Source organism: Anopheles cruzii, chromosome 3, assembly GCF_943734635.1.
Source record: "Anopheles cruzii chromosome 3, idAnoCruzAS_RS32_06, whole genome shotgun sequence".
NCBI classification, from domain to species: domain Eukaryota; kingdom Metazoa; phylum Arthropoda; class Insecta; order Diptera; family Culicidae; genus Anopheles; species Anopheles cruzii.
The window spans coordinates 38411892-38436899 of record NC_069145.1 but is presented as its reverse complement, the minus strand read 5'-3'; the positions used below and the strand labels follow the sequence as shown (position 1 = coordinate 38436899).

Here is a 25008-nt window from a genome sequence, read left to right as displayed (position 1 = left end):
GGTCGTCTAGCTGTCAGAATGACGCTTTCGTGAATCATTAGTAGACGGAACAGAGAAGGTGATTGAATGACAATTCTTTATTTTGCTCGATTTCGTTGCTTTTTTATACACATTCCAACGTTTCTGCTCGCGGAAATGGGAAGACCATAGACGAGGGAGATTGTTGAGGACGGGTGTTGTTGAGCTGAACGTGCTGGGCGATCCCGGGCATCGTGGCGCAGGATCGACCCAGCAATTCAGGGGGGGGAGCGGGGGGCTTATGAGAGGGGATTTAATAAATAAATAATTTAAATTAATTATAAATACAAAACAACATACACTGACACACACACACACACTCATACACCCTCAGCGGCCATGGCAGGCGTCCAGCCATCGCGCCTCGCGACAGGACGGTGGCCCCCAATTTGGTTGATATTTTGCTTTGACGCAGTGACTCGTCGTGTTCGTGTTGTGGGGCAGGATGGGTGTCGTTTTGAGGGGGATGGGGGGAATGTTGGGTCGCGCCGAAGATCCGCCGCCACCGCTGCCATCGTCAGTGGAACCCACCAAACCCACGCGGCACGTGTTGGCTTAATTCTAACGGCTCGGACCAGGACCTGGTTGGTTTGGGACGTCGTGGGACGTCGTGGATGGAGGAGGTTCGTGGCGGGCTGGCTGTAGTTAGGCGCGGGTCAGCGTCGGGCGCTCCCGGAGGCTCCAGGGAGTTGGCAGGATTTGGCAGACAGTTCCAGGTTCCAGGCGTCTTAGAGGGCGCGCGCAGGACGCTTAGTTCTTGGGCACGTGGGCGCGGTAGGCACGGTCCTGCATGACCATGTCGCTGGCGGCCGTGTTGCCGAAGCTGCGGTGGAACTGGCCGGTTTCGTGGTTGTCGAAGTCGCCGTGGTTCGACGAGTAGGTGTGGCTCTGCTGCACGTGCGGGTGCTTCACGATCTCGTAGGTGGTCTTCTCGTGGCCCTCCGGCGTGACCAGCTTCTTCAGCCCGATGATGGCGGAGATGACGAGGGCAATCTTGCCGATGATCAGCGCCTTACCGGCGACGATCGCGATCGAGTGGTAGACCATGGTCAGGATACCTCCCTTGATAGCCATTGCAGCGAGGAATGGTCCGAGGTATTTCTTCATCTTCTTGCGACCCTCCTCGACCAGACGGCCGGTTTCCTGCTGGCCGGACACGAGCATACGCGGCACGTTCAGCTGCAGCTGGTGGCTGTCCAGGAAGCGCTGGGCACGCTGCATCAGCAGCTCGTCGATCTTGGCCGAGGGCAGCTTGGCCAGCTCCTGCTCGGAGGCGACCGATTCGGTGGCGGCGAATGAGCGGGACTCTCCATCGGCCTTCTTCACCAGCGCCATCCCGTCGAGGAGCTTGATGCTGGGCAGCTTCATCGCCCGGTCGGTCAGCTTGAGGGCCTGAACCTTGATGCACTGCAGCAGCTCGTCACTGTCCTCGCACAGCGAGTACACTTTGCGCAGGGCGCGCACCGTACCGTCCTCGGCGGCGTACCCGCGTCCGGCCACCGCCAGCACGCACACCACCACCGACACTAACTTGAGGGACACCATGATGCGGTTCTTGCGGTTCTACTCGGGCACTACTCTCGGGCTGCTGCTGCTGGCTAACTAGACTACCCACGGATGCACTTCCTTTCGATCTGGACTGCTGCGAGCTATTTATACCACTGATAGCTTCCGTTGGGCTGCGGCCAGGTTTTATCGGCCCCGAAGAGGGCCCAAGGGTCCACCCATGCGATAAGAAAGCCCTCGCCCTCGCCCTGCCACGCCCTCTCCGAGCCGGGCGTTGTCGGGCCGATCAGCTGGTGGCCGGCCGAGTATTTGCGAGAACTTTTTGGAGCGTGAAACTTGCCACACGCCGATGGCGTGCCGACGCGACGCGCGCGGGATAAGCGAGGATCGCTTGCCGATGCCGCTCGATAAGCCAGCGAAAGGGAGTGGCCCAGGGGTGCGCCCGGCACGACGGGCTGAGGGCCCTAATGTGATTTTACGCTGGTACGGCACGCGAAGATCGGTGCCACTGGCCCGGACTGACTGCTTCGCTAATTTGAGCAACATGCAAAAAGGGCCGCCAACTGCAACATGCCAAGGCATGGGTGCTCGGGCACGGGCTTCGGGATGATCTGGCGGAAGGTGCCGTACCGTGGTGCCGGGGGGGGAGGTTCCACAAAATGCTCGAACATCGCTCGAACCACCAGCTCGCTCACACTCCAGTAGAAATCGTCCGGCGCAGCTCTGATTCCTCTCGGCCCGGACATGGGGGGGCCCGATTTCCATTGCGCACCGGTCCACCACCGGGAAAAACTGCAAACAGACCTAGACCCGATCCGATGGAAAGGAAAGCGAAAAGGAAAATTGCTGAAAATTAAGAGGCGGCAAACGGCAAACGCCTCTCGCCGGGGAGCGAGGCGAGTTGTTGAACGGATTTTTACTTTTAATTCGGACCTCTCGGACACCGGTGCATGTTTCTGCACCGGGTGGCGCGCGGGAGAGGCGCTCCCTCCCGGTGCCGGAGTCACGTGTCCGGCAGACCGTGGCCGGGCGCGCGCGCATACCGCTGACGGGCGTTCTGGGGCCACTAGGATTGGGACGGGCTGGGCTGGGAGGTGGGAGTTTGACAAATAAACAGCTATTTTCACCCAACCCATGGCTGACTGGCAGATGTTGTGGAGGTTGAGTACCCCACTCAGTGCTATCAACGACCCTGGCCTACTGACAGGTTCAATGAAACGATCGTCAGGATTCCGGCCGGACGGGAATGGTGTATCGGGCGGAACGTGGCGGGCGTTGGCGAACACGGCTGTTGAGCCGCGCGTTTCGATCATGTCCATTGAACCTAATTGATTTGTCAGAGTTGATGTTCTGTTGTCCAGATCATGAGGTTTATCGCGAATCAGATTAACGTGTTAATTGTTCGAATACTATGGCTTTATTAATTTCGATTTCCACTTCCAGACAGATTGATAACAGGTTATATTTTAATATCCAGCCAATTTGTGGTAGTTTGATTCTTTCTTCAAGAATTGGAGAACATTTGGCGATAACAATGTGAAGGCTGCGAATTGGTAGAGTCCCCATTTAAAGAATTGGTCCTCTTGTGAAGCAAGCCATTTACGAGCCATTTTGCCACATTTTCGTAAGAATTGAAGCGCTTCCCAGCAAGGGAGTGTCCCAGAGGTGTAACAAGATGATATTTGAAAAGAGCCAAGTCTGGTGAGTTAACGGCATGTGAAAGTAAATCCCGATTAAATGATTAAATCCCTTCCCCGACCGGTTTTCCATCGTGTGACGGTTGCCTCTAGTGGTAGTGTGTCCGTTTTTCACCCAAAGCTTCCTTCAAATGGGACAGTTACTGTTGGTAGACTGAGGATATTGAATCAACAGGTTAGAGTAGCTACTTTGTGTCTCTAGCCGTCTGATCTCAACAATGATAGCATTGATTTCCGTCCATAGCGATTTGTCCATACAACTGATGCTGATGGTTCTCGTGGACTTACTCAAGATCTTTTACGCATAGGATTCTTAACGGAGTTCATCGCCAATTACTGAGTTGTTGCTGCGTTTGGGTGTCATCTTCCTTCAAAATTTTTGCAGTTCAGCGTCCTTAAAATTTTTTGGAGGTCTTCTACGCTCGTTCTAAAATCTGCTTTATTTTAATCACTAATAGTATACAGTTCAGAGGGTATTGCAAACCTGAACTTTTTTCAACTCACTCATGTTGCGGAAGATCACAGAGCAACATAAATTTTTGCTCTTTGTTTTGCTACCTTCGAGAGTTTATGGCCAACCTATCCTACCTATGATAAAAACGGGTAACCTACGTAAGATTCGAGAGCAGAGCATCAGCCTCGTTTTTGTTATATTCGTCTCAGTCTAAGGAGCATTTATGCTTCAGCAAAGATAAAAATAAAGGAAAAATGAGGAAATCGGCAAAAACTCGGTTTAACAAAAAGTGCAGCAATGCAGCTGTAAAGTAACTGTAACACATGCAGTTCGGAAAATCTGAACTGAATCAATAATAATGAGTGATACAGGCACACCCACACACTTTTGGCGCTTCACCTTGCTGTTATTGTACCGTTATTGGCATGATTCATCAAGACGTTGCACAAAATTACGTTACCGTCCGTAAGATCGATTTTCTAAGCAGTGACCGACAAAGGTTTTCCATAAACTCTTGGAACTTCGCCAGCAATGCTAAGCAACTCCCGCTGGTAAGCTAGTGTCAAACAAACTTAAATGGGGTTTTCTCTTAAGAGTTGTGTTTTAAGATATAAAAACGAATGTTTGTCGTCCTGTCCGTCTCTACCGCTTTTTCTCCAAAACTACCGAATCAATCCGCGAGAAATTTTGCGCAGCGTGGTTTTGTGGCACCAGACGTCACAAGAAAATCTTATGGACACATCATGGAGAAGCCCAATCGTTTGAAATGGAGGAGCAATGGGAAGCGCGAAAGGAAGCCGATCGGATACGTCATCAGGAAGTCCGATCCTCTGAATGAGGATGAATTGAGGCGTAGCGACGTGCGCCGGGAACAGCTAGTTCTTAATAATTTTGAAATCGCGTCTTCCTAACCTTCATATGGTATGATCGCATGACATTCAAGAACGTTCGGTGTTTTTTCGACATTGTGGAAGTAATTCCTACAGCTTAAGACGAGGATCAGAATAAAATGTTACGTGTAACGTTATGCTAGGACTAATTTTGGCTGCCACTCTTCTTTCTTTTGTGTCACTCTATCTCTATATAGAATTTCAATTTCTCTTGTCTCATCTTCTTTTTCCACGGCTACGAAAAGAAAGAAACGTTTTGGGGGTCTCAAAATTACAGCTTCAATTTATAAATTGCCAGGTGCTGCGCTAGAATTGAACTAACGCCTTTTTGGCGAGGATCCTTTTTTTATATCTGAACAAATGAGGTGGGCAATAGAGGCTCAACAAAGCGAGCTACACAAACGGGATGGGTTTAGCATAGTTTCATACCATAATATTTAAAAAACGTAAGCCTTTACTATTTCGCACTCAGAGTGCGAGTTCAGAGTTTTGTATTCTTATTAAGTCTATATTCGATGCATCTAAACGCTTAACTTCAACGTCAACTTGTAGCAAGACAAATGAACATGCCTGCTCGACAGCAGAAAACTCATAGGGAACTCAGTAACTGCTAGACATAGGGAACTGCTCGAGACCACGTAACTGGATAAAAGGCACAAAAAGACGAAATAAACAAGATTGACTGATTAAACACCAAACCGAGGAGTCAACTTATCACAAACTCAACTGAAGCCAAAGAATGGGACACTGTTACCAAATGGGATTGCCTCATGGATTGGAGCACGATCAACCAGCATACGTAGGGAATAGATTAGAGCGTACTGATGATTACTTTCCTCGTGTCGCCTTCAATTTATGCTAACTTTCGCCACACTCCAAGATCGATTTGCCGCTCGGCGTCAGGCGTCCTCGATCTACCATTGATTTGTCCCCGAACCCCGGCTTCGACGCCGGCGAGAGAAGTTGGCGGGATCTGTAATCCATGTAACTTTCCTGCTGGCCCAACGAAAGGTCATTGCCGTGTGATCGGCGGTGGTCGCGCTGTGGTAATTGATTCGTACGGTGCCTATTACGAAATGCGCATCGTTTTCCCATCTTTTCGAAAGCAAAAGTCTTGTCCACCCCTGCGGCCACCGGCCTCCAAGACCCTCGCTACCCCGTTGCAGCGGGGAGCCAGGTGACTTATTGCTGCCGAAGCGCAAAAACAAACCCCGTCGGCCAGCCAGCCAGCCACTTCCGCTGTTGGTCTAATCTGAGCGCGAAGCAAATGCGCCCTCCCGGACGGCATTTTCCGTGCGATGAAAAATGACCGACAAGGGGTCCAAGGTGGAGGCTAGGGTGGGGCGGGGAGAAAATGCACGACGTTTGGCTCGGCGACTTTCACCGCGGCTACGGCCGGCGGTTCTGCCGTGCAATCACATCGGCCACAGGTTGCAGGTTGCAGGGCCAAGCTTTACAACTTCCCGTGGAACCTTCCCGACGCCGAAAGGGGGACCTGCGCCGAGGTGGGCGGTTCGAGGGGTTGAGTTTACTTTAGAGTTTCCGTTTTTGCTGCACCTCTCTGCGCGCCATACTCGGCTCCCGGTGCCCCTCGGCTCGCCGATGTCACATTCTTTGCCAAACCCCGATGCGTTCCCGGACCTGCGCGTTGCACTTCTGCTGTGCACCTCTTCTTCTGCGCCATTCTTTTGTTCACCGATTACCTTTCGCGATACGACGGACGGAAGGTTCACATCATCGGGATTCAGCCCTCCGCGCATCTGTGGGCGGCGCAAACGAGTTTTTCTTTACATCATCCCGCTGCTAACGGGCTGATGAGGGTGCATCTTCGCGGCGCCGACGCCGAGGGATGTTTAGAAGGGGATTCGTTGCCGGTGCATCGTCTTGGGCTCACCTTCTCTTTTTGCCGGCTCGGCCAGCCTCCCACTTACGCGGCGAGCAGCTGGTGGCCGTGGTCCGTGTGCGGCTTCTCTTCAATCGTCTGGAGCCGCAAAAACCGGCAGCAGTGTGCCTTGTGTGTTATGCTTCTTTTGTACCAGCGGACCAGGCGTAGCAGCAAACAAACAAACAATAAATTAAACCGTGATTAGCTGAGTAAATCTTTGAAGAAATAATACCCGGAGCGAAGGTCATTTCACTAACCTCGCGTTTGTTCGCCGTGTTTGACCCTGAAGTTAGTGAGTTTCTGGATTATCGAATCTTTTATTCGGTGGCAGCCGTTTCTATTTGGTTGACGTGTCGTGACGTGACGTGTAAAAAGGTTTTTTTTTAAATTTGTATTTGGAGCGATTTTCCGGAAATCGTTTCGAGATCAAAGACTGTCAGGGCCTTGGCTTAATTTTGTATCTGGTCGAGCTAGATTAACGTGCCAATGCGTGCCAAGAAGATAGCCAATAACTATTAACATAGCAATAAAATAGTCAAGTATACAATAGTACACATAACAGTTAGAAATTATTAGGATCTCCGGTAGATCATTTGTCTGCGCTGCGCCGATTAATCGGTTTCTGAGCGAAAGCCGTCAGTTCGAACCTTGATAGTGCATCAACTTGAGTTCAAAACTTTCAGTATGTGCTTAATACGGCTCTGTCCGTTCTAATAATAATTTGAAAAAATTTTTAATTATACTTATCCTGGACGATGATAAATTGATAAAATAACAGATTATGATACCCAATAGGACATCCAAATAGTGCATCAAACTACGCTAGACAATTCCAAAGTAGTGATAGACGACAAATAAGATACAATGTGGTGTGCGTTAGGGATTGGAAATACGGTTCAGAGGTTCTTAGTCGCATCGGATCTGAACCGCTGCTTGTGTCCGCTTTGGCTTCTTGTGGTCAGCCTGGCCGAATCGGAAAAAACTGTTCCGGAACATAGTAAGGCTAAACGACCGCAAGTCTACTGCCTAGTAATTTAAAGTTAGGCTACGAAATGGATCCTTTCTATATCCTTTTTGATAAAAGGTCCCAAACCAAAACCGTCAATGTAAGCTTGACAATTTCTATGAAATACTCACAAGCTGTTAAAATGCGATATTAAGGAGGCTGTTGAGAAGCAATCTTCGACATTAGTCGGTTTTTCTCAAAACTGCGCTCAGTTTTGAAAATATGGGTCAAAAAAAACATTGGTTTGCGAAAGACCGTCCAAAACTGACTTAAAAATGGCTTTGGCCGAGAAATAACTGAACCTGATAGAAATGGTAAAAAAACTTGTACAATGAGGAAAGGATTTACTCAGCACCACGAGCTCTAGATTACGATTGTTACTAAATAAATGATCTAAAATGATATAAACGTTTATCAAAAAGTATTAAGATGCTTTTTTATGCTTCCGGGTAAGTGCTTTTCCTCTCTTCCGTCGATTTACCCACCCGAGACTAGTGACCGTGCCGAAGGGTTCCGGATTCACGCTGCCCACTGCTGGTTACGATCCCGACCGCCGGACCCTACTTTGTTTGGGCGTACCTTGGGCGTACCGTTAAGTGCACTGTTTCCATTGCACGCTCACGATCTGACCCGTGGAGCGCTTAGAGCGGGTGGAAAATTGCGGATCGAGAAATTTCTTCGATTATCCAGTAAAACTGTGCCCGCGCGCTTCCGAACCGTGGACGCCCCCGAATCCGGTGACAGTTCGGTAAGGTAGACGGCCGCCACGTTTCGTGTACTAGCGGCCCTCCGCCGGAAGGATGTCGTAACCGTAGCGGGAGAGCGGAATAGGATTAGCGGGCGCCAACCGCGGGCTGGGTCGTGACCGGGGGACGGGACTCGACGGCAAAAGTGAAATCGATTACGCTAACGACCGACGTAGGAGGCAGACACACCAACACCGGGAGCTCCAGCTCTTTCGCCCATCGCGCGCGGGCATAATTGTTTTCCGGTTGTGGCAGCGCGCCATTTTGTGGAAATCACCGCGCGAAACTCTCACCGCGCAAAACACCTGCCCGGTGGGGTGGCTTCGACGGGGTCCGGCGGGGGCGAAAGTGCATTAAACGATAATGAATGCATGATCGATCGAGCGATCGGTCTTTGCTCGCGAGGAGGCACCCAATGAGCCGTGGTATGCGCTTCGGAGATTCGGAAAGGTACATCACAAGTGACCGCTGACAGTGGAACATTAGTTTATTTACTTGTCAATCACCATAACCTGCTGCTGCTGATCATCTGCTTCGGTCGGAGGACTTAACGTTAGGGATTGCTTCTAGATGTTTGTGGCTATTTACAGACTACTACGGAGCGGCCATCGGCGACCATCCTAGGCACCATCCAAGGGTTCCTGATAGTCGTACACCTGTTTCCGCTTCCGGTAGGGCAGATCTTCGTCGTCGTAGGAGTACTGGTACCGCTGGTGCTGTTTCCGATTCGGTTCGATGCTACGCTGCCACCCACCACCACCGCCACCTCCTCCGCCACCGCCGTGGTCGTAGACGACATGCTCGGACGCGTGCCCACCGGACGCACCGTTCGCCTTCTTCAGACCGTTCTGCAAACGAGAGGGAAGAAGGAAGAGAGCTGGGTTTTGGCCGACGGTCCTTCCGTTACGTACTGGCGGAAGGGGCTCAGCGCCGGGTACCAAGCGCGTGGAACACCAGTGCGAGCGTATTTACCAGGGTGGAAAAGACGAGCGCTATCTTCGCCATGATCAGGGCGACCGCCGCCAGGACAGCCACCTTGCCGAGGATCACCTGGGCGATCATCGCCATCAGCGCCATCAGGGCCATCGAGAACATGCCGCCGTTTTTCTGCTTGTGTTTCTTGCCTCGCCCCTCGTCGACGGACGCCTGCATTAGCCACCGACCGTCGTCCGGGTTCACCAGGCTGACCTGGAACAGTCGTGAGGCGCAAAACTCTCGCACCTTCCGCCAGAACACCGTCCAGCCAGCGTGCTGGTCACTCAGCTCACTGGTCACGGCAGCCCATTCCGGGTTCTTGCGCACCACTACAAACGGCGTCACACGAAACGTCACATTCCCGGTGATCGCTTTGTCCAGAAGACGGAACACTTCGTCACGGAAACACTCCACCAGCTGGCCGGTATCGAAGCAGCTTCTGACACGCTCGACCAGATACCGTGGAACCCACGCGGCCGGTTGCGTGCCGTTGACCGGACTCAAAACACGGGCCTCGGTTGACACTGACAGCCGCAGCAACGACCCGACCACAAGTCCTAACCATTGCACGCGCACCATCTTCGGCTCGGCGGCGCAGATAGGTAAATAGTCACACGCTGGCGGAAGGTACACAGTTTTATACCCTGATCTGGTTGACAAAGTCTTCAAATTTAGACTACCGACTGTCATCAGCAGACTGTCAAAATAGCGCCAAAAGATGGTGACCTCAATACGGTGGCAGAGAGCGAGGTCGTGACCCGCAAAACCAGCAGACGGAAAATGGGTTCGGTTCCAGTTAATTGTTCCCGGTCCAGGTTCTGCCTCGGCCTTGCTCTTCCGGCGCACGGTCTAGGTTACCCCAGAGCACCCGGGCACCCATTAGGCCTGGCCGGAATGAAGGGGAGCGAAAGAATTGAGAAAGAAAGTGGTCCGCGAGCGCTCCGGGCCCGGCACGCAGGTTCTCCACACCGAGTGCACCGAGAGAGCGCGTATCCAGTGATTAATTAGGCACAACACTCGTATGCGTGTCGGCATGGTTGATTGTGGCCCGCAAACCCGGGGAGCTCCGGCGGCCGTGTAGCGTCGAAGCAAAGTCCCAGATTGCTCATCATCTGACGAGCAGGCGGCTCCGATCCGTTGGCTTAGTAACCCGATTTAGACTGGGGCTGGCTGCAGCCATTAGAGCAGAAAGCGTGCCTTATCCGATGGAGCTGCTGGACATGGCCGGCAACAACAGCATCAGTACCTGGGAGTCACTTGCACTTTTTGGGCTACTGGAACACTGGTTTCTATGCAAGGCATTTTATTTCGCAACTCAGAAGTTACAGATTTCATATAATGAAAATAGTCCATAGACACGGTAGTCCTACCCTATGTTAGCTCTTTTGAAGGGCCGACTCAGTACGAATATGTACTCCTGCTGCTGCTGTTGGGAAACTCAACTCTATAATACTGATACGTCTTAGTTTGGTAACGAACGCGTGAGCTTATCAAACCTATCCTTACTTCTATTGGTCGCTACTCCATGCGAAGTTGCGGCCAGCCGTGTTTCCGCCTAGCGCCCCAGCCTCCGGCAGCGATCGCTCGTTCCGCTCGGTGGTATGGTCAGCCGTCACGAAGGGATACCCTGCACCGGGCCCGCCACCGACCTGCTGTTCCTTCTCGTAGAACTTCCGCTCAAACAGCCGAGCCGTGCGGTCCTTCAGCATCTGCTGCTTCTCGTAGTCGTAAAACTTGTCCACCATCGACGAGGCTTGCGGTTGTATGCGTTCGTCCAGGTTGAGGAATTTGTCCTTCTTCTTGTAGTACCCGCCGCTGGTTTGGTCCGAGTCCAATGACGGCGACCCTGCGTGGTAGTCACCGCTGTGATGATGGTCGTCATGATGATGCTGGTGGTGGTGGTGCTGGTTGTCAAAGTCCGGATTGTCGGCGAACGGGTTGTTGTAACGGAACGGTTTCGAACCGAAACCGTAGCCCCCGTGATGGCCACCACCCCCACCGAAGCCTCCACCGAAACCACCGCCATAACCCCCGAAACCGCCGAAGGACGGCGCAAAGAACGACCCATAGCCGAACATGCCGGACAGGAAGAGGGCAATCTTGCCCAGGATTAGCGCTTTTTTGCTGAGTAGGATCAGCCCGCCGAACACCAGCGGTAGCAGTGTTGCCAGATTGAACTTTAGGCCCAACAGAAACGGCACCACGAAGCTTTTGGTCAGTATGCGAGCTGCGAATGAAAGTTTCCGGAGAAAGCTCCGGAGAAAGCGTTAGCTTTGGGGAGAGAGAGAAAGCGTTCGACATTGGGGAGCGCGAAAGCTCCCTGGACTGGGGCGCTTTCGAGCGTCTCGGGTTGGGCTCGGGTTAGTGCGGATGCTGCTGCGCCTACCTGTTGATTTTTCCTCGAACAACGACCGTTCGTCATTCTGCGCGGAAGGGTCCAGCACGAATTCCAAAATGCCGACAGCTCCGGCTGTCGGGCCGAGTTTCAGCTTCAAGCCGGGGTAGATCATGCCCATGTCCCAGAGCATCTGCCGTTGGGCCATGACGGCACCCGCATTCTCCAGTATGCCCCTGTTGGAACGGAAGTTGGAACACGTTAGAGTGCCCTCCGCGTAATGGAATCGCACGTGGATGTATGAGGGCTGTTCAATAAGTTCTAAGACATTCGAGTTTCCGCGGGCAACGTTTGTTCGATCAGATGGGCGAGAAGATGTGAACGTCGAAGAGCCATGTTTGGTTGAATGTAAACAGTTTTGCTTACAGTTTTCATCGTTTGCAGGGTCAGTGGTGCATCATGAGTTGTTGACAAAATATAGAACAGTCAATAACGAATATTTCCTGCAAGTTATGCGCAGTTTCCACGAAGCATTCAGTCACAAACGCCCGGATTTGTGGGAAACCCAAAATCGGCTGCTCCTGAAGCATGGTTTATGCGCGAAGTTTTGGCCAAAACAACACACTAATGATGCTATCGTATTTTCTAGATCTGGCCCCCTGTGACTTTTTCCTATTTAGGAAATTGAAGGGCAGCATGAAAGGACGACGCTACGCTACGATTTGGGAGAAAAAGACGGCATCGCTGACTAGTCAAATCTTGTTCAAGCAAAACTGCTGTCAAAAATTGATTGATAACTCAAAATGGGCGAATTTTTCACCATAAGTCACTGACATGTGTAGCAACCTAACGCAAAAAAGAAATCGAGAATCGAACATACGTAGCTCACCGAAATTCAAATGTCTTCACTTTTTGAACAGCTCTCGTACGTCGTGCGGCTCTTCATTTGTGTACGATTGCAAACCGATAAAAAGGGAGACCATAGCTCGTGGGAGATGCTTTAATAAATTAAATCTTAGCGGGTGAAGATCAAAGTTGGTTGGAAATGCAAGAGACTGCCTTCGGCTATCGCAAACGATGCCGATGTCTGTTGCCGATGTTAGTTAATTGATTAATTGCTCGTCATCGGCTAGTGTCGTTAGCCGCACGCAACCTCAGTTACCATATCACTCGAAGGAGTAAACTGGCAAATGGGGTAGATGTACCAAATACCAAGAATGCTTTCGGTTCGTTATTATTCGATGAATCTACGCCTGAGACAGAGCGATTCAACTTCTAATTGACCCAAAACCATTAGACATCAGACTGGACAAAAAGTTTTGCAAAACATCAAAACAGAAGACGTGTTCTGACTAATTTGATGAATAAATGAAGCGTTGGCATTCATGTATAGTGGGATAGCTTTGAACTGAACGTTCAGGAGTATGAACCGCTAATAAAACAGTAACAAATAATTGGAAATAATTTTCCTGAGAAGAGTAATTAATCTTTGGATGTTTCTTATTCGATGAATTCAATGAATGAACGATTGTGAGTAAACTCGTCGCAAGTATGACCTTTTCGTATCTCAAGGACATGCGATCCGTAGGGAGCGTGCTGACGCCACATCCATCGCCTGATCTGCTTACACTTCGCTAAGCCTCGTGATTGAAAATGAAATTCCAAACCAAAGCTTGTTAACGAAGTTTAGCAAAGCGCCTTAAAGAAAACCCAAAGCAAAGACTGAAATGAAACCGATACTGCCGGGCACGATATCGTCCTTTTTCGACGAACGAAAGTCAACACCGAGGGACACTTCGAGGCATCATGCGTCATGTTTTACAGTTTTGAAACATGCCGCAGGACTTTTGGAGGTAATCCTTCGCCCAAATACTCGTGAATGATGGCGATTGCCAAACCGGCGGCGTGGCGGTCATCGATCAAACCGACCCTACCGCGATTCGGCACGGAACGGGGATTAGCTGAATCCGCGTGACAGCCCCTTTTTCAATCAACTCCCCCCGAGGACGAGCCATGCCCATCGATAGCGTCGAGTTTTCCAGCCAGCCCGAGAGAAGAAAAACCACAAACAAACCGCGCAGAGTTGTGCGGGGGGTGGTTGGGCAGTCGACAGCTGGCGAAACGGAACGGTAATCGGTAAGGAATGTTGCTATCAACACACGCAAAACAAAAGAAAACACAAATACCAACCGGGAATCCGGACGAGTGCGGCTCTGAGAACGCACCAAGACAAAAAAGGAGGTAAAACGAAGCCGGCGTGCAAACGAAAGCCGAAAAGAAAGTCCGAAGCGTGCCACGGCCGTGCTTCGGAAGTGGCGTCGAAGAAGTGCGTGAAAAATGGCGGCCCGTGTGTGCACAAGCCGGCGTGTGGCCCCGAACCGGCTGTTGCGCTCATTTGTTTTCGTTCGTTTTGCACTTGATCGTAATTTATTCAAAGCACACGGGCCGGGCCGAGACGGGGCATACTTTGGGGCTGAGCGCGCCCGTTCCCAATTCGGACCGTCCGCTTGGTCGATTGACACAAATTCCGATGTTCCGGGCCCCAGCAGCACCCCCGGAGAATCCGATACGCGTGCATCGGCGACCGTGCCGGGCCCCGGACTTACCTGAAGTCCAGCGGGTCCCGATCGATGAAGTTGGGAATTATGCGCGACGAGGGCAGCGACTCGTCCTTGAGCATCAGTAGGCCGCCGGTGAGCGTGAAATTGTTGGCCTCCTCGAGGAACTGCAGCGACGACAGGGCCTGCTGTCCGGCGCATTGCAGCAATCCAGGCGACGGTGTCCGCCGGATGCAGTAGTCGAAGTCATCGAGCTGAGCACGTGCTCCGGGTCTGGCGAGCAACAAAAGGACCCACAGCGGTGACAGGACGCGCATCACAACAACGAAAAACCGCATATTATACCACTTCACAGGCACTCAAAGCACACGGAATGGAAGGACCCGACGGACCCGTTTGAATTTCAAACGGCAACACGTGTTCACTTGAAACTTTAACCGAACTGAGCGCACTGAGTAACTGCAGCTGCAGCAACCAAGGAACCGGGTTCTGGTTGCGACCTGACACGACTGTCCACTGAAAGCCCACGCTCAGCCCAATATTGTATTTATAAGGGTCGTACCGAAAATGGGCGCCACCGGGGTGATCCTCCCCCACGCCCAAGAACTGGTGGGAAAAATGAGTCGCCAACCCAGCCGCTTTTGGGGTGGTTGACGAAAAACAAACGTCCCGAGTCGCGGGAAACACGAACTAAAAAAATACGCAAGATGGGAAATAAAACTATATAATACGGGGAACAAAGAAAACGAAACGGAACCACAGCAATGTAGCCACCCCGCAGCAGCAGTAACCACAGCCTCGCGGTCCGCAGCGATCCGTATCTCCGGGTCCGCGAGTTTTCCTGCAAGGTGGGATCCCGCACCGGACCCGCTGCGCATCGTTCGCCAAATCTTAGGTCATCGGCTCTGCCGCGGGTTTACGGGGGTCGGGAAAATTTACATAACTCCGAAGAAATTACGCCAAGAGAGAGAGAGTGGACAATTGCCCGGTGACATTACGAAAAAGGCGAAGAAAAGCGGTAACGTAGGCATGGGGCGATCGGAGTGCTCGCGGGTGACTTTTCCGGCCGACCGGATGGGCGCGATTGTGTTGAAAAGCTTGTGTCGAACCACCCGCCGGATGATGTCATCCGGTTTGAGCGCAGGGGATTGCGCAGTCAAATGGCCACCCTTTAACCCCTTTTTTTTCGGGCAGCCCTTTGGCTGACCCGCTGTCCGAATTTGACTGACCTCCACGGATGATGCAACGTGACGGTGGATTTTCCGGCCGGGGATTTTCTCGTTAAGCCCAGCGGGCCTCGTATGGGGGAAAATTCGGTTAAGGAATATTCACCAAGGAGCATAAGGAGCAAATCTGCCACCGGTCGACCGGGTGAGTGACATGGGAAATGCGGGCCTCATTAAAATATTGTGCGAAAAAGCGCGAATTTGTAGCCATGCGGTGGGGAGTGACAACCATCGTCGGAAATGATTACGCAAAAGTGGCCAATTTGGCTCTCATCCAGCTGGCTGATGGTTTGCGCTTTAATTTCAATGCCGCCCGCCAGGCCAGGCAACGAAAGGTGGGACGAAGCGTTTTTTGTCTGACCCCCCCGGGTCGGGCGGTCAGATAAAGACGTTCCGTCCAACGGCAAACGCGAACCGGAAGGACCCAACCGCCGTCAGGTGGCAGGTGGTGGTCCGAAATGGCAAAAACCTTTTCGCGAACACCAAAAAAAAAAAAACAAGGTCCATCTCGCGTGAAAGTGGTGGCCAAAAGTGAAAGTGACGCACCGGCCGCTTTGGACGAGATGGCGAAGGTGAAGCGCGCAAAAAAAAAACGCACAAAATAAGCACATAAAAATAAAAACGGAACCCGAAACCTCACAGAACGCCGAAAGTCGGATGATTCGGTGTCTTCGGAAGGGTTTTGGAAGGGGTCTAGAGGGAGGGAAGGTGGGCTCACCACCCGGGTGGCATTTGGAAGTTTTTGGCCGAAAGAAAGGCAACCGCACACGACTCCGCAACAATGGCCGGTACGTTGCGAACGTTAGTGGCGCATTTTCGCGGTTCGCGCACTTTGCTATGCTCCACGCGCGTCTTATGCTGCGTCGTGATTAGAAATGATCTCTTCGCCGCGAACCTCGTCGCGAAACCCTCACGCCAGGTCGTGTCCGGTTTGCTTCCGTTCCGTCGCTCCGCTCGATTGCGTTTGTTGTCTTTGTGAACGGGGAAATTGTATTTTGGGCGGCTTTTGGACAATATTTTGGACATTAAAAGTGGCCACACAACGGCGGTCGACAACATTACGGCTGCAATTAGTTTATTTGGCAACATTTGAGTAACAAATCGGCTGACATAGCGTATGATATTCAGTGCGATCAGTGAAGCTATAATACTTACTAGCGGTAACCGATAATCGGAGACCGTTTGCAATTTATATTTATCATTTTATGTTGATATCTTTTGAGGCTTAGTTTCTTGTGAACGTAATCTTGAAGTGATCAATATTTGTCATGTTTATCAAATTCCAAGCATCAACTCGTTTGGTCTTCGCGGGCGAGAACGACGTACATTGAATAGCGTCCTTTAAAACATAACCTTTTTAAAGTTCTACAGTTCCAAAAGTTCACAATTTCTATTCCAAAACTAAAGATTTGTTAGTCGGAGCACTCGTGCGATCACTTCTACTGTTCAAAATCAGCTCGCATCACACGTCTGTCTTATTTGTCACGTTCAAAATATCGTTTTGTCTAACTTAAAATCAATGATAATGTTATAGTAAACATCATTTCCCAAAAATTACTTAGTTTCACTTCGAAGCTTTGTGTAGGTTTTGTGTTCAATTTCGTTGCAACATATTTTTCGATATATCAAAATTGTCCAATACACTAAATTACGTAAAAATGGTCCGTGTTGAATGTTGCTTCTTTTGCTTTTTTATTTGAAGTAAAAGCAGTCGAAGCACATCGTTTGCTGGTGGAAGCTTATAATAAACATGTTTTTGTAGAGTAAACATGTGAGAGATAGTTTCGACAGTTCAAAAGTGGTGTTCTGATGGACAATGCCCAGCCTGCAGTGCAGTGAAAAGGTTTCAAGCCGACGAATTTAAGGATTTGTTGGCAATGGTAGAAACGGCTACTACTCAGAATAAAAGTGGTTTTGAGCTTCTTCTGAAAATTATCTGTTTTCTTCCTCGAAAAAACTCTGTAATTGCAGCATACACTTCAATCTCGGATTTAATATTCAATATTCTAGGATGTTTCGGAATGGTTTATTGACACTAGATTTACCATACGAGCCATTTTGACTAGTTTTCAAAGAAATATGTTTATCTAAAACTGGTACATCAAGTACACATGGTACTGGTACAGATCGCGAATGAACAATAATGTTGGCAACTTCAAGTCTTTTGAACGTATATTATTTAATAATCCTTCGAGCTAAAATTCGAGACATTTAGTTGATCGCATCCTTACGATTGGCTGATCAGATCAGATTTGTCTGCTTTTCTTGCAACAGTAACTGGTTCGTTCTACAATTTCGTAATCAATTTCTCAAAACATTCTTTTTTTTATTTGATTTATTTATTTAATTTCCTGTAAAGCGTACAACGCCATAGCTTTGTCGTGTTAGCCAAGCATTGGCCTCAACCACACTTGGAAATGGACACCATTTGAGCTGTAGGACGTGTGGCCGATGATGTGATTGCACCTAGTTGAACTGTACCTAGTGGACTAGTTTTGAGTCAAGTGTTGCTGAGCTTCCAACAGTAGCCTCTTCGTCTTCAGCAAAACTCCCTCTGCCACTTCAGGTGGTGGTGGTCCCGTTCGCAACAACAGCACCCGGCCCGGCACAGTTACACATCCTCTAGCGCCAGCCAATTGGCCGTACCGTTTGCCGAAAATAGAAGAAAAAAGAGGAAGGCGAAAGAGAGTAGAGCACAGCCGGCAATTTGCGGCAATTAACCCGCGCGGAGGCTAAAACAGTACTCGATCTCGATCGAGATACCAGTGGCCGATGCCACTTTTCAATATCCGGCCCCCGACCGCCACTTGTGGAAACAGAAACGGCCCAACGGATGTGATGCTGCCCGGTGAAGTTCCAGTTCCAGATTTCGACCGGATTGCCTAGATTTGTGGCCGTTTTTTCGGCTTTCTCGGCCCCGCGCCCGAAAACGTATCTCCCGAACCGGGGCCGTGGGGATCGCCTCGAAAACCTGGCCCCGGGCTACACATATGGCCCCACGTCCACACACTCTCTCGAGCGCAACGAGCGGCACCTACTTTAGAAGTTGTTGTATCGGGTACGGCGGTAGGAGGAAGAAAACCGAAATCCTCTCGACCGATCGGCGCCGAGAACCGGGTGGGCCAAAGAAAGGCCGGCGACCCGTGGAGTGGAGTTTTTCTTCCATTTCTGGGACCAGACCAGCAGCAGCAGGAGCAGCACCAAAAACGAATAATGTAACATCCAAAAGGAAAGGGCCTCGAGCGGTTTCGGCCTCCGAAAGCGGTGTCCGAAAAAACTTTCTCCAAACAACCGGACGCCCGCGTCCGGGTCCGGGGATTCTGGCGATCCGGGTGGGCAGCCCGCTGCACACGAACGTGACAGGAGCACTGTGGAGTGGCTGCGATTGGGACTCGTCGTTGGCGTGGGAATCCTGTAGGAGCCGGCGGGGACCGGCACTTTCGATCTCGAAGCAGGTTTTGGACGTCCGACGGCGGAGCAGGACGGCGGCGAGCAGGCTTGACACACATTACACTTTCCCTTCTCACCGTACGGTGTAGCTCCCCGTCCAGGGCCCCCACCGCCCCCGGTACTGAGCTCCGCAGTGAAAGGTGAAGGACCTACGCTCCAGGTTCGACCGACTCGGCGATCACTTTCCACTAAAGCCGGTTCCGAGCCGGTTTCCCTCCCAAGTGCCCAAGTCCCCAAGTCGTCATCATTAATTTTCGGTTCAAGCTGGGAGCGAACTTTCCTCCGGGCGGCGGCTTTCACTCCACGCCTGAGCTCTTCTCGATTCTTGGCTGGAATCCATCCCCGATTGGAAGTTTTGTTTTTCGATTCAATTTATTTCATTCCGGTCAAAGTGTTTGATTTGATCTTCTCAAACACACACACACACAGCGCGCACAGTGTGTGCGTGCCTGCAGGTGTGTGTGTGTGTGTGGTTGTGTGTGTGTGTTAAAGTTACAATAATTTAAACAATAAATAACAGAACAGATCATTCTTACAAAACGTTTTCCTTTTCTCCCGTCGTCCCCTCGCGAAGGGGGCGTGGGGCGCGCGTAGTGGTGGTGTGGGTGCACCGCCTGCCTGCCTGCTTTATAATCGGTCCTGTTCTGACTCACGGGGCCCTATCGGCTCCTTGTTTGATCGTTTCTGGTCCCGTTTCGGTTCTCGTTTCCTCGTCCTCGTTCGGGGTTTATCTTCTTCTTCGGTTCACTTCTTCGCTTGCTCTCGGGCAGAGATAGAGAGAGAGGCAGAGAGTGAATGGAGTGAGTAAGAGAAAGGGAGAGAGACAAGGAGGTAGCGAGAAAGAGAAAGTGCGTGAGTGAGGTGAGAGTAAGAGTGACAGAGACTCGCGCACTCGCAGGACACACGTACTGTGCCCTGCGCGCTATGTGGTTGCTTTGATTCGCGTCTGCTATTGCTTCCTATTGCTTCCTAGTGCTGTGTGTGAGAGATTGCTGGTGATTGCTTAGAGAGCACCGTCTGAGAACGGTGTTTGAGAGAAAGTGAAACGTTCGACAGTTTAATATAAACTTGTTTGGTTGGCTTTGCTTCTGTAGAAAACGCGGCCGCGAGTTCAACGTCGTCGCCGCCGCCGTCTGCGATCAACCGATCACGCACACATACACGCACGACATGACGCGACGTGCGAAATATCGGTCAACCCGTTATCGGCCCCAAGTCCGAGTCCCCCAAAACTGAGTGAGTTCTCGAGGATCCGGTTTTGGCGCTTCTCCCCAACACCATGCGGGGGAAATTGGGGTCGGGTTCTTTTGCTCCATCCGGTCGCTGTGCGTGTGTGTGTGCGTGCGTGCGATGTGCCAAAGAACGGTACTGATCTATGTGCGGTGACAGCTCCGATCGCGATCGGTTGCTGACCTACATTCCAACGAAATTTCGTAGGAGTAGTAGCGCTTCCTCAGCACCTCAAGCACCCCCAAGGGGGGGTGGGTGGTGCGTTGAACTCGTTAACTGAGTGGAACTCAGTGGCTCCACTAACTTGGGAGTGAGTATTGACATCGGGACTGGCCACAGCCACCGACCGCTCCGTCGCTCCTTCGTGGTGCGTTTGTGGTGTGGAGGTGTGCGTGTGTGTGTGTATTCCGTTTTTGGCGTATCTATGTATGGCGTCGAGGCCACCTATCACGGGACATAAAACTATTTTGGTCTGTAATCATATAGTAACCGAGCGATGGTCGTAGTAGTAGTAATAGTAGTAATGGTAGTAATAGTAACGGTGAGAGTAGTAAAGTAGTGGCTACACTAACAGCAAGGTCAGCCACAGACCCATGTTTTTGGTTTTTGGCTGAGATGGATCGCGGTGAGTGCGGGAGAAACGAAGTGACACGTACACCGGAAGTGACACCGGACTCCGCGGATCCCGGCCCCTGAACTGAACGAATTGAACACCCTGAAACGATCACCTCACCCGATCACCCGATCACGTCACCCACAACACCCGCCTCCCCAGCCCAATTACGGTGGGGGGTTTCGGGGAAAAATTCCGGGAAAACTGAAAGATATGTGCGTGTGAGTGTGTGTGTGGAAAACAAAACAGAGAAACAAAAAACTCACTACTCGACCTGAGGGGCCGGCATCATCTTTTCGGCCACCGGCGACCGGCGGTACCGTGCTGAAAGCGGCTTGGGCCGGCCATTGCCGGGCGAACAATAGGAAGGGATCTTGGGCCCCCGAAAAGGGAGACCAAGCGAGAGAGAGATAGAGACAGTGAGAGACAGTGAGACGGGAATTGAATCCTGCGGTTAATAAATTAATTTAAATATTGCGTCTCCCATTTCCGTCGGTCCGGTATGGTAAGGGGCTTGCCGTTCGGGGTGGCGGGGGAATCGGGGGTTTCATTGTAATAAATTAAACTAATCTAAATCTTCTCGCTGCGTGTCACACGTCGAAACCGCGTCAGCGTTCTCTGCATTCGTCGGGTTGTCGGATCGGGAAACAAACAAAACCGTGAGAGAGAAGGACAGAGAGAGAGAAGGAGGGAGGGAGAAAAAAACGAGTACCACCCAACAACCGGGAGGACGCTGTGGGGCGGCTGGGGGGCAGGTTCTGCTTTTGGTGGCTTCTCGCTACACTATGGCAAGCTTACTGAGCGTGAGCGGCGTAGGCCAGGTTCTGGGCGTCCAGCGAGCGGGCGTACCCGTGGTGGTCGTCGTACGAGGTGGAGTGCGAGTAGTGCGGGTGGGCGACGACTTCGTAGCTCTGGTCACCCTTCTTGTCGAACAGCTTCTTGAGGGCAATGATGGCCGACAGGATGAGGGCGATCTTGCCGACGATCAGAGCCTTGAACGCGATCAGGGCGAGTGCACCGAGGGCCAGCGGGAGCAGAGCGGCGGCCTTCAGCTTGAGGAGGAGCAGCAGCGGAAGGAGCAGCTTCTTGACCTTCTTCTTCTTGCCACGGGCTGCGGGGGTCGGGGACAGAACAGCATAGAAGGAAGGGCGAAGATTAGAAGGAATTCCCAAGCTGGCGCCTTTGGCGGGTCACCTACCTTCATCCAGCGAGCGCTGCATGTCCTCGATCGAGTCCTTCGGTACCTTGAACTCCAGGGTGTGCGTCTCGAGGAAGCGGGCGGCCCGGTCAACGAGCAGTCCATCGATCTCGGCTTCGCGGGCCTCCGGATCGGCCGGCAGCGACACCTCGTTCAGCGAGCGGCCCTTCGGGACGGCCTCGGCGTTCTCCGACTGCTTCACGGTGATGCCATCGACGATCTGGAAGTTCTGGTTCCAGTCCAGGTTCAGTGCGCGCTCCTGTTACGGCACGGCCCACACGCACACACACAGAGCAACACAAACACGATCCCGCGCGCACGTCGAAGGAAGAATGGAAAAAAGCAAAATATAGGTTAGTAGATATCGGTCGGCGATGGCGATCTTCTTCGCCGCCGTCGTTGATCATCCCGGCCCGGGATCGGTCTCGGGGGGCTGATGGGACTCGGCACTCTCCGTTGATGACCATTTCGCGTTCGCGTCAGCCCATAAATGCCACAGATTCCGGGCTTCGTGAGCTTCTCACGTTTCCAGATAATTGTCGCCAACTCGGCGCTCGGCGGGTCCCGTTCTCCTATCCGCGATTTTGCGGCCTCGTTCGGCCGCTCGAAATGGAGGTCGTCCCCGGAGGAGGGAGGAGGCCGTTGTCCCATCACTTGGCCCCACTTTGCCACACACACACAGTGCAGACAGTCGCCTTGGCTTACCTTGGCGCACAGAACGATCGACTTTTCACCGCAGTCCCGCACGAACTTCAGGGCGGTGGTGAGAATTCCGTCGGCTTCGGACGGTGGTGGGGCGGCGGCGGCCACGGCCAGGACGGCGAATAACACATAGAACTGCTTCATTCTGCGTCTTTTTGCTAGGAACACTTGCGACGGATATTGGTACACTCGGCACACACACACTCAGCAGGCTGTCCAAGTCCTTGTTCTCGATATCTCAAACACGGATATCGCTCACACACGGATTGTCACGCACGCTCACTCGCTCTCTCTCTCTCTGTCTCCGTTTCTCTCGCTCACTCACTCGCCACTTGAAAGTGCACTGCACGGCCGTGTGGGTATCCTGGGGCTCAGGAGCTGCTGCTGCTGCTGCTAATTGTCGGAAGGCAACCGGTGAACTGTGACTGGAAGACAATGCTGCGGCGGGTTTTATTCTCTTTCGGCGTGGCGTGGCGGCGGCGGCGGTTCCGGCACCGTGCGCCCGACGCCCGACCGCGAACGGTGGTAGGATCATCCCCTCGGTGAAAGATCGTGGCGAAAGTGCGGCGACCAGAGAGAGATGACCGCAGGGCGAGATGCGCATCGACCCGCCGGGGGGTGGGGGCCCATGACGCACACTATCATCGCCTTCTCGCGTTCGGCTCACTGGCATCTACACACACACACACACGCGCGCGCGCTCGTGGCCGTGGCCGTGGCGACTCGATCGACCGATCACCGGGAATAGTGGTTTTTTTTTCACGATCACGATCACGGCCGCCGCCACAAGGTTCGGGGAAAGAAGAAAGCACCCGAGATCGTCGGTCGGTCGGTCAGTGGCGGCCCCATTCGCGGCGCGGTGTGTGTGTGTGGGTCCGCGAGCCGAACCGCGGCGCGTTCGTCGGGTTCGTCGCTTGCCCGTGCGTTGATCTCGTTCGTTTGTTTTCGGCCGATCCGATCCGATCCGATCGGATCGGCCGAGTTTTTTTTGCTTCTTCCGTCGATGCGTCGTCGATGTTGACCGTTTTCTTCACCCACTCTCTGTGTCCCTCTCCCTCGCTCGGTCTCTGTCGCTCGCGATGGAGGAAGTATGTTGCGTGGATGCGCTCGCCGTGGCCATGCGTGCGTGGATTCGGGTGGATTAATTTAAATAATTTTCAAATATTTCTTCTCTTCGGCCCCCTCTCCTGCTTCGAAGAGCGAATTCGATGGTTTTCACTTCAACTATGCGTGCCGTGCTGCGTACCAGGCGGAGTTGTTGTTGTTGTTCGAGATTTGTTCGCCGCCTGTTAGATTCTCGTGGAGCTCCACACACTTTCCCCCCGAGTCGATCGGAAGGGAACCGAATTTCGTACTCACAAATTGGTCCGGGATCACTGCGGGAGGAGGGGTTACTGTGGGTTGCGCGGCATCTCATCGTACGCAGAATGTGTCACGCGCGCTGGCAGAGGATTTCGAAGATTCGGCCGCGTATCTCGCACGCGCGGTGCCCAACGAAAGTTGTGTGTCAAAATTAGAATTTTAAAGCGGTGGCGGCCGGTGAAGGCCATGGCGACGGCGACGGGATGATTAGGAGCACTTTCACCGGCCGCCACCGGGATGTGGCGATGCAATTAAAGCCCTCCGTGGGTGCGTGAACTCGCCGATTGCCGGCCGCAGTTTATTGCTTATTTATGCCCACCGCTGGCACGCGCGACAGGATATGGAACCTTTTATTTTGCTTTCGTTGCTCTCCACTCCTGGCCATTCGGGGTCACCGATCGATTGGATGACGGATGATTTGCATTTTGCCGCGCGCTGTCACTGCCAAAAGTGGGGTTTGAAACAATAAAATGGTTTTATCGGGTGTTTTAAGGAAATGAATAAAACATCGCTCTCTGGGTCCAACGCTCCGGAGGACTGCTCCAGTTTTGGGTCAGTTTCCAATAGCTGTCTTGGCAGAGACATTTGCATTCTCTCCGGAGTGCTGGAGGCTGGAATCTGGAGTGTGAAGGTCCAGAGCTACAGGCTAAGCAGGGTCTATGTGGGAATCGAACTAGAGACTGAATACTATTGCTTAGGGCATATTCAGGAACTTTTCCAACAGTGACAAAGATGGGTCGAAGTGAATACTTGATCGGTTCAATGATGGTTGCGCTCTGGTTGGCTGGAATCAGTAGACTGGACATGCTCGGCGTACGAAGAACTGATGTTTACAATTCTGAAGGGAACTACGTTTTGTGTCGCTCGATTCCCAGCGAAGCTTGTCCAGGTAAAAGTCGTCGGGCCGTAGATCCTAAACTATGTGTGGTCACTTCTGTTGTCCGAACTGGGAAGAATTGGCTAAACTTGAAGTTTTGCCTAAAGTATTGGTCAGCTTCATCCCAATGCCTATTGGTACGTCCAGACTTTGTGTTTCCAACTAACCGAGCGGCAATTAGAGCCGAGCGGTGGTTTCTCCCAAATGCCACAACCTCAGTCGCGTCGGGTTTCCGGTTAGGTGAAATTTTGGGATTCGATCTTCCTATATTCCGGAGTTG

At 51.9% G+C, this 25008-nt stretch overlaps 3 protein-coding genes across 3 annotated transcripts; all 3 read right to left on the bottom strand.

Moving 5' to 3' along the window:
- Nucleotides 1–768: 768 nt before the first annotated feature.
- LOC128274131 (uncharacterized) lies at nucleotides 769–1563 on the bottom strand. The gene has a single exon (XM_053012237.1). It carries the CDS (start codon nucleotides 1561–1563, stop codon nucleotides 769–771), a length of 795 nt encoding a protein of 264 aa, XP_052868197.1.
- A 9122-nt stretch (nucleotides 1564–10685) lies between these two features.
- On the bottom strand, nucleotides 10686–14408 carry LOC128270357 (uncharacterized). The gene is made up of 3 exons (XM_053007756.1): nucleotides 14119–14408; nucleotides 11564–11748; nucleotides 10686–11404 (listed from the first exon to the last, which is right to left on the bottom strand). The coding sequence occupies exons 1-3, from the start codon at nucleotides 14406–14408 to the stop codon at nucleotides 10686–10688; spliced, it is 1194 nt and encodes a 397-aa protein (XP_052863716.1).
- Nucleotides 14409–21383: 6975 nt separating this feature from the next.
- On the bottom strand, nucleotides 21384–22633 carry LOC128273485 (uncharacterized). The gene is made up of 3 exons (XM_053011455.1): nucleotides 22493–22633; nucleotides 21788–22046; nucleotides 21384–21700 (listed from the first exon to the last, which is right to left on the bottom strand). The coding sequence occupies exons 1-3, from the start codon at nucleotides 22631–22633 to the stop codon at nucleotides 21384–21386; spliced, it is 717 nt and encodes a 238-aa protein (XP_052867415.1).
- Between the last annotated feature and the right edge of the window lie 2375 nt (nucleotides 22634–25008).

What these genes read in the sequence shown, in the direction of transcription:
- LOC128274131 (XM_053012237.1), bottom strand. Translation starts at nt 1,563, where the DNA reads ATGGTGTCCCTCAAGTTAGTGTCGGTGGTGGTGTGCGTGCTGGCGGTG.
- LOC128270357 (XM_053007756.1), bottom strand. Translation starts at nt 14,408, where the DNA reads ATGCGGTTTTTCGTTGTTGTGATGCGCGTCCTGTCACCGCTGTGGGTC. An exon ending in CGGGACCCGCTGGACTTCAG is followed by an intron (nt 11,749 to 14,118) that starts GTAAGTCCGGGG and finishes CCGTTCCAACAG; the next exon opens with GGGCATACTGGAGAATGCGG. An exon ending in GTTCGAGGAAAAATCAACAG is followed by an intron (nt 11,405 to 11,563) that starts GTAGGCGCAGCA and finishes TTTCATTCGCAG; the next exon opens with CTCGCATACTGACCAAAAGC.
- LOC128273485 (XM_053011455.1), bottom strand. Translation starts at nt 22,633, where the DNA reads ATGAAGCAGTTCTATGTGTTATTCGCCGTCCTGGCCGTGGCCGCCGCC. An exon ending in CGATCGTTCTGTGCGCCAAG is followed by an intron (nt 22,047 to 22,492) that starts GTAAGCCAAGGC and finishes GTGCCGTAACAG; the next exon opens with GAGCGCGCACTGAACCTGGA. An exon ending in GCAGCGCTCGCTGGATGAAG is followed by an intron (nt 21,701 to 21,787) that starts GTAGGTGACCCG and finishes CGACCCCCGCAG; the next exon opens with CCCGTGGCAAGAAGAAGAAG.